This window comes from Furipterus horrens, unplaced genomic scaffold (assembly GCF_987537825.1).
Source record: "Furipterus horrens unplaced genomic scaffold, mFurHor1.1.pri manual_scaffold_7, whole genome shotgun sequence".
Taxonomy (NCBI): domain Eukaryota; kingdom Metazoa; phylum Chordata; class Mammalia; order Chiroptera; family Furipteridae; genus Furipterus; species Furipterus horrens.
The window spans coordinates 77,864,993-77,874,459 of NW_028327177.1; the positions used below are offsets into that span (position 1 = coordinate 77,864,993).

Here is a 9,467-nt window from a genome sequence, read left to right on the forward strand (position 1 = left end):
GAGACATAATGCTATTGTCTACGTAAGAAACTACGGAATAGTGTAAATGTAACTTTTTTATGCACTGGGAAACCAAAATGATTGTGTGACTCACTTTATTGCAATTTTCACTTTATCGCGGTCATCTGGAACCAAACCCACAATTGTCTCCGAGGTACGCCTATATTGATATTAATTTTATATTCTTACTAGTTGAGGTTTCAGGTTTCCAACTTAAAGGATCACACAAAAATATGTATAATGGCTAAGAATGCACTAGGCATGTAGCATTTCTTAGGGGCAACTTGATAGAATAGTCGTAGTAAATTTTAAAACTTATTAACTGGGTGATCCCATTTCTCGGAATGTATCAGTGTATACTGGGATGTTTACTCTGGCAAATATTATTTCTAACAGTATACATAAATTAAGGAAACATGAAAGGAATCTCAATGTCCAAAGCAGAGGAATGGTTAGGTAAATTTTGACATGTAAGTAGAGCTAAGGTGGTGTATGATGGACTGTTATTACACATCAGTAAATGTGATCCTTGAAGACTGATTGATAACATGAGATATTATTTACAAAATTATGTTGACTATAAAGGAATGATACATTTCTTCATGCTTTAATTTGTCGGTAATGTGTATGTATGTGTTGTAGTGTAATTATTTTCAACACTTCTAAGTTTTCTACAATAAATAAATGTTAACTATTAATGTTATGAAAATACTTTAATAATCTTAATAAAATCAGTAAAGAAAATAATTATTATGGTTAGGTTTTTTCTTTATTGTTGGTAATAACATTATATTTTTTAAATGATTTCCTCTGTCAGAATATGTGAGAATCCTAATACTTAAAAGGATTCTTTAATTTCAAATAACCTCAGTAATTTTTTAAAAGTTAGTTTATTGAGATATAATTGATATACAGCATCGTAAATTAGACAGCATAATAATTTACTTACATTTATCATAAGATGATTACCATAGCAAGTTTAATTAACATCCGTCATCTTATATGGTCATGTCTATTTTACTCATTAAAAAATATGAAGATGAACATGGATAGTAGTAATTCTTTCCTTCAGTCTGATGTGATTTTACCTTCTTAACTACTTAAGAGAATATCCTTTAATCACCAAGCTTTATAAATTTCACTATAGCTATCTTAGTTTATTTATATTATTATCTCCCATGAGGGACATACTTCAGTACTTTTGTGAGTTAGCTTTATACAGGTTTTTTGTTGTTGTTCCCAGATTTATTTTATATTTGAAGGCAAAATAGCTTGTCATTATTTTCAGATTATATTTGATTTTCAGTAAAGTCATTCAAATGCCATAGGGATACCTGTTGATCTTTGATAAGGTGTTGTTCTATATGTGTGTGTTTACTCCTAATGTTTACTGTAGATTAATTATAAGGGACAAATGGCATTTGTGTATGTCTACTCTTTGAATGTGAATCGATAAAATATATGAAAACACATCCTGGTGGTAATATAAAATACAAGACGCATGTGTATGGTCATAATTCACTGTGCTTGGAGTTCAAAGTCAGAAAGAGGCAGTGGAGTAAGTTACAAAATAGCCCTTTCCTTGAAGAGAATGTGCTTGTATACTAAACAGAACTTTCAGTGTTAGTTTTATATTTCCATTTGATAGAATCTAAGGTTATGGAAACAACTGTAAAAATAATTTGTCTGAAAGAAGTCTGGATGCAATAACCTAATAGAGAAAATATTTGATAATATGGTTCATCAGCAAGTGCACAAATACACTTCCCAAAGCACCGCGTGGTGGAAAGGAAGAGAAAAATGTATAATATTCTGGGTGGGAAACAGTAAAAGAATCTCAAAATCAAGTACAGATTTTATAATTGCATTATGTAGATTAAAAGATAACATATCTTCTGAAAGAATTCTTTGCAGTTTGAGGCAAGATCTTTGCATCTAACAAAAGCTTGTCAAACACTTTTAATACATGGTGGTACATTTCTAACATTGGACTATTCATATTTGGGGATTTAACTCTTGCTTTTAAATAACAGTGCAGAACTAATTAGTGAGATTCATGGGAAAAGAAAACCTCAGATTCCTTCCTGTTCACTTCTGGCCCTGCATTTTGTGTGGGGTGGGACAGTTCTTGGCAACAAATTCCTTCTCTTATTGTGTGTCCGTTTTCTTTCAGTTTGTCCCATGAGGAGCACCCCCATAGCCATCCTCTCTATGGACATGGTGTATGCAAGTGGCCAGGCTGCGAAGCAGTGTGTGAAGATTTCCAATCATTTCTAAAGTAAGAATCACTTTATATTGCTTTCTTCTTTTTATGTAGCCAGCACCTCCCAATGTTCATGCTTTTCCTCATAAAATGCCTTTTTGCTGGAGGGTTTCACACCACTGCTTTGAGGGTGACTCTAGGCACAAGGTCTGGCACTCGGTCTTGACAATTGTTAACAACTTTCAGGGAGGGCTGCACTATCCATAGGAAAGGAGCTACTCTGAAGGGCAGTTTGATACATTTAGTAAGAGCCTATGTTTACCCATTTTTTTTTTTTTCAGAATGACAGTGATTAAAGAAAAAGTCTCCCAATATTAAACTTGCAGTAAATTAGTTTTCACTTTTACTCACGGCCCTACATAAGAAATCATACCTACTCCACTTTTATAAAATTGGTGTTAGTTACTGGCCAATTGTAGGTTGTTAACTGGGCCTCTTCTTTGCTTTTGTACAAATAACTATAAATGTAAGAAATGGATGCTGAGGAAATGCTGACAGCTTGATTCTTATCTTTCTAATATTGCTGTTCACTTTTATTCAGAGCCTTGTCCTTACGGGGAGAATGGAATAACTAATTTCTACAATTAAAGTATGACTAAAACTTGGGTTATCTCATTTGAATCTGTAACACTGGCAGAGTATCTCTGAAAGATATTGATTTGTCTAGTTGAAGTGAAATACTTCTGCACTACATCTTAATATTTCCCTTATCCACCCTGCTCTATTGACATTTCATAAATATATTGATAATATCATTGTCATTGACATGTAGACTGAGTATACTAATACATTATGTTTAATATGAACATATCATGCAACAAACAAATATATGTACAAACCTAAACCTGTACATATAGGTGCATGACAGTTTGCAAATGGACTTTTGGAGGTTTTTTTTCCTCTGGCTTTTCTCTCTCATTCAAGCCCCAAGAAAGAGAGGCAGGCTAATTTATGTTCAGGTGTCCAGCTTTGTGCTGTTTTTATATTCTTAGAACAATCTCTATATCTATCTCTATGTACCTGAATACAAATATTATAATAAAGCCACCTTTAAAGATATAGCTAGTTATTACCTGCAAGGCATTATGATGAATATCATTTTTTGATTAATGAATGGAAATCTGTGAGTCTTATTTCATAGTTTCGCAGCTTTAATATTTTACTTGAAGAGCATTAAAAATGTAAGTACTTACACTTTTTTAAAAATAAATGCCTGAAGTTATTTTCTAAATATCAGCAATCGAGATCAGTGATATTTTATTTTAAATTAAGCAATAGCCCTTTACAGTTATTTTGATTCAAGTTAGTGTCATTGGGCTTTGTTCTATTATAAGTCATTCATTAAAGAATGTTTATATTATTATTTCCTGATCATTTACCAGTTCCTATTTGGGTATTGAGAGAGAAAGATCTCTGTAGAAATCATTTTTAAATCCCATCTTGATGCTGATTTCACTCATCTATAGAATAGCTGATAAACGTCTATAAATATGATATATTTTTATAAAGTCTTTAGAACTATAAAATTACTGTCAATATTTTTGGTGACATGTATCAATTTTAGTCACAAGAAAAAAAGTCAGTTTTTCAGCCTGACCCATTTAAAAATTTTGTTCAGTCAAAAGTATTTCCACCCTAATCTGTAAATCATAGTCATTTATATGTGAGCTGATAGTGAGGTGATATGCACACATATATGTGTATGTTTGTATGTATATATGTGAAAGGGTACCTCCACAAAGAGACAGCACAATTTCAAACCACATCTAATATGAAAGAAAAGAATCTAAGCATCATTAGAATTGAGACCTAGGCCTGATTCCTGTATTAAAAAAAGGTCTTTTCTAAGGATATTTGGAGTCTGGCTCTTGTATAGGAAAACTACTTATCGAACACTATGATTTTACACATTACATGACATTGTTCTCAGTTCATGTTAGCTTGGTGGAATTAGAATACACACTATCAACCTGCAACTTTAACATATTTCCTAGTATACTTATTTGTTGACTTATATTTGTCAGAAGCCTTTTTTGCAAGCTATAGAACCTCAAATTTGCTTAAGCCAAAAAAGAAGTATGTGGTGGGGGAGGGGGGGTCCCTAAATGATAATTGGCTTCTGTAACTAGGAAGTTCAATGGTATGTAGCTACCTTCAAGCATGGCTGCATCCAGGTGCATGAACAAGGTCTTTTGAATTTTGATTCTTTGTTTGCTCTATTATCTGTTGTGCTGCCTTCATTCTTCAGCTCTTTCCAAGTGGAACTGACTATGACTAAAGAAGACAGATTCAGGTCACAAGTTTATCAATCCTAGAGTGTGTCTCTTTTCCAGGAAAATTCCTGGGCGGACCGTCATTGCTCAGATTGAGTCATGTGTTCTGCTCTGAACCAGAATTGTCTCACATGCCCACCTGCAGAGCAGACAGAGATGTTCTCTGTGTGGACTATAAGGGGTAGGGATGAGAGACTTGGTTCCTGAAACTGAAAAATGAATATTATAAACCAGCACAGCGAGGGTAAATGCCGAATAAGGAAAAACCCTCTGGAACTCAGAGTTAGTTCTCTAGATGCTTTCCTGAGTTACATGTTGATCGGCCATATATAACAAATTTAGGATTTTGATTTTCTTCTACAGCATGATTTTTGCTCTTGGAAATTCAAAATTGTCTTCAGGTTTTGGTATCTTGCCTGATGTAGTGGAAAGTTAGTCTTCTGACAGATCCACATCTCCTACGTCTGTACGCAGTCCAAAGGGGAAGCACAGTGGTTTGAATGAAGCCAGCTTTTCCTTCCAGTGAACTAGGCTGAAAGAGCCACCCAACTTTTGCCCTGGCCTGTATGGTTCAGTTGGTTGCTGCGTCATCATGTAACTGAAAGGTTGCAGATTCGATTTCCTGGTCAGGGCATATACCTAGGTAGCGGGTCTGATGCTGGTCCGGACAGGTACCCAGTTGATGTTTCTCTCTCTCTCTTCCTCTCTCTCTAAAAGCAATTTTTTTAAATGTCCTCAGTTGGGGATTAAGAAAAAGAAAAGAGCCACCCAACTTTTTATGGTTTGAACCAAACCATGTGGCTTCTCTGAATGATGTATTCATGGAGTCATTGTTATTGGGAAGAATGATTCGCAGGCTCTGAAAGCACCTCTTTTCTGGGCGCGTTCTCCTCTTCTGTTATCTATCTCTCTTTGGAGGTATTTTCTCATGGTTTAAGCAAATCCATACCAATGGTGCTTTGATTATCCAAGGCACCCTTACTCAACAAAAAGTGGCCTTGCTCTGACCTTGATTTTGGTGTTGCTACGTATATTTTCTTCACCTATGTTCTAATCCGATAATTTTAAAGTCCTCTGGTAAGAGTTCATAATTAAATAACCCTGAACTGTAGAACAGGCACAGTTCCAAGTGCTTTACATATATAACTTATTTAACCCTCACAAGCACCTTATAGTGATACTATTAAAGTATTACTTTCAACCTACAGGTAAGGAAACTAAGTCACAAAGATGTTAAGTTCTATCGCTAATACTAGGTGATGTCATAATCCAGACTCAGGCATTCTGGCCTTATAGCCTTTGTTCTTAATGACTACACAATACCACCTGCTTAGAAACAGTGCATTTTATTAACTATATGCTTTCTACTTAAGGCGCTCGGTATAAAGAAAACTTTGAAAAGAAGTCAGATTGGGTAATGACGCCACTTACTATTAGTGTGAGTGTGTTTTTCAAGTTGGTTACACAGTCTCTTCAAGCTTCAGTATCAGCTCATGTAATTTGGGATGACAACAATAGTAACCACCTCTTAGGGCTGTTAAAAAAAAAGGTATATCATGTGAAGTGCCTAGCCCATACTAGGCATTCTTTAAAAATACTAGTACTTCTCATTTATCTTATTAAATATATTTTAAACAGAGGGGTAGTTTAAGCTATTGAAACATTTCTGACCTTGTACATAGGGACTATGCACAGTCTTGATGTCTCTTCTTAATCATTTTTTTAACCATACATTTCTTGTAGAAATTCCCACACAGTTGAATGTGGTTTTAGGGCAGGGGATAGCAGATTTTTTTTTGTAAAGGAACAGGCAATGAATACCTTAGTCTCTATCACAACTGCTCACCCTTGATCCGTTGTAGCACACAAGCATCCATAGGACCACATGTAAGGAGTGGCTTGTGTCCCTTGGACCAATTGCTGACCTCGAACATAGGGTAAAATTTTTGGTGTCATCACATTTTTAGCTGAGAAATCTTTTTGCAGTTCCTTGGTCATTGCTATCCAGTGTAATTTTCGTTTAAATTTGCAGAGCCCTGAAGTTTACTATTTGGGGAAATATCCATGCATGTCTTGCCCTTTACTTCCTTTACCGTCTGCAGTTTTTACACTTCCATGGGCCAGGGTTCCTCCTGTCTTTTAGAGTACTGGAGAAAGTGGTAACTGTTTGCCGGCCTTCTGTTGCTCAGGTTACTCCAGTGTAACTTTTAGAGAGGCCAGGATCAGTTTATTCAGGGTAAAAACCCCATCTGACAATAAAATGCCACTGTTAACAGAGAGAGGGGTTAAATAAAGGAAGAGGTGGAGGCTCACAGGTGTAAAGATGAGGTATATATTTTTTCCCTCCTGAGAAATAAATATTATACCTGTTGCTAAATCAAAACCAGAGATTTGACACTTTTCTGTGACCATCCTGCAGTATTTATCCCAAGGTAAGGTATACCACAGGGCCTTGATTTCAAAAGTAAATACTATAGATCACCACCCTGTTGTCATTCCCTCACAGCTTTATCAGAATCAGCAGATACCCCGTCCGTTGTACGCATTCATTTCCGTTTCTTCTCAAAACAAGTTGCAGTTTTAGTGTTGATTTTTTAAAATCTATCAACCATGAATTATCATGTGACTGTTGTATTTGTTAGAGCTAACTGATACCAGCAGGTGCTCCTGTTAACTTTAATGAAATCCTCCAGTCCTGCATTGCTTGGAATCCTCAGATAACAGAAAAACAAAAACAAGCCCAGTGCCATCCAGATGGGAGGATGCATGAAGCTCCTGGGGGTCGCCCCATTCTCTCCCACTGGATCCGTTTTGTTTTTCCTTTGTTTTTTTTCTTTCAAACCAGGTTGAACACACAATCTGCACCAGTAAAAACACAGATTTATAATTCTTCTCTTTTTCTTTTTAAAAAGGGACTCATATTTGGCAAGGTAAAGAGTGAATTTGAAGGTTAAATTATGACCACATTTTCCTGTTTCCAACTTAGAATGTAAAATCAGACACAGGCCCATAGTTTCACAAATACCAGGTACCCTTATATGCTTGCAGAAAATATTCCCTTTTTTACTAGATTTTCTTTTAGACGATCACATCTTATAAAAGTGTAATTTGTAGCCTTGTTTAATATCTATTTGAAAGAAATTTGGGGGGGTTTTTTGTTTGTTTTGTTTCTATTTTTTGGTTATTTCTCCTGGAAAAAATCACCGTGCAAAACAAAACAAAAATTCCTTTGTATATTACTCAGATGTATATTTATTGAAGCCAAAATAAATTTTATAAATGCTCTAACAGACAGCTTTCAGAGAAATGTTGAAAGAAAATGCCCTTTTTGACCCTTTCAAAGAGGTTGAGGACTGTAGACAATAGAGGACATTTCATTGGTAGTGTGCTTTAAAAAATTTTTCTGTGAATTTTACTTCTCAAAACTGTAAAGAGTTTTATGTGAAAGAAACTACTAAGTGCTTTCTGTAATGTTTTCACAAGTGTTTTTATCATGGTAACATCTTGTTTACTTTAGTTCCCTGCCTAAAACTACTTGGAACATGTTAAGAAAACATTTCAAGAAAGCCTTGACAAAGAGGCTTTTGTTTAACAGCCACCGTGAGGCTGCGAGGATCACAAAGGTGTTAACTTTCAGCCCCTTAAGCACTTCCACATGAAATTCCAGCAACTCTGTTTGTGGTTTTGGAAAAACAAAGTGAATGTTAAAGAAACCAGGTATATGCTAATACATGTCGAAAGAGGCCGGATATCATAAATTGTTTCAAAGCCGTTTGCGGCTCTCAGTTTGCACGCCTGAATGTTCTGCATTGAAATGACCTCTGGTTAGTTCGGGAGACTGGAGCACAGGCAGAGGGGCTAGCTGGCTATAATGTGGGTGTATGCAAATTGAATCCCTGTCTCAATTTACATCTTAACACAGGAATGAAATTTGTCCCCATCCCAAGTGACAACTCTGAACATTACAAAATGAGCTTATTATTATGATTTTGACTTTTCCACATATTATGCATTTTTTAGTTACTTTAGTAAAATTAAAAGTAGGTGTTACAAAAATCTTTTTTCCACTTAAAAAGTTTCTCACCTTTCTGACATTATTCAGGAGTTCAAGACCTTTCCCAGTACTCACAGAGGTCAGAGTGGCTTAAATACCACAGTGCCCTCTAGTGATCTATAAAACATCAGATAGAAAAATTTAGGCAAGTTTGCCAAAGATAAACAGGCCCAGTGCCACCAGTTTGCTTGAAAAGAAGCAAATAACATTTAACGTATTTTTTTAGCAAACATATTTTAGTCAGAAATGCAAATGAAATGTATTTTTTTCTTGCAGACTTTGAAAGCATCAGAAAAAATTTTCAATGTCTACTCCTGAAATTCTACATATACCTGCCTGTTTGTAGAGAGCACATTGTGTCACTCTAGATACATTGTTGTGTGATCACATATTTTAAGAGCCATTAGGAAGCTTAGGTATTTCACATGATCATTTCCGGTGTATAAGTAGAAAGCATTACTTAAAAGGTAGGGATCATCTTTGCTCCATACTTTTATTGACACTGTCTACCATATTATGGCCATGTCTAAATGGTAAAATTTATTATTAGCAGTAGTGTCACAAAAGTCTGAGACAGCGATTTTCCTTTCAATAAAAGTAGTTAAAAACCTTTTAGAAAATCCATAATTTTGATTGCTGGTACTTCATAAATGTATAACTGGTACTTTTTAGCTGTCTCTTTAGGGAAAAATGAGTTTTATCACCTGCAGTACCTGGGTTAATGAAATTGTGTGTTGGAATTTAGCCAGGATGAAAGATGAGATCATTTCAAGGCACTAATATTGGCAACAGGTCTTATAAAAAGCTCTGATTCTTGAGTAAAGTATCATTAGGTTTTTAAAATTATTTTATTTAAATTGAGGGATTAAGTTAGTTG

General features: G+C 35.2%; 1 protein-coding gene across 7 annotated transcripts in view; it reads left to right on the forward strand.

The window, feature by feature from the left end:
- Window positions 1–9,467, forward strand: part of FOXP1 (forkhead box P1) — a 642,166-nt gene that overhangs the window by 589,356 nt on the left and 43,343 nt on the right. For all 7 annotated transcript variants that reach the window (XM_090283832.1, XM_090283838.1, XM_090283837.1 and 4 more), the window contains one exon: window positions 2,174–2,278. In XM_090283832.1, the coding sequence (XP_090139958.1) occupies window positions 2,174–2,278 (105 nt within the window). The remainder of the gene's footprint in view (window positions 1–2,173; window positions 2,279–9,467) is intronic.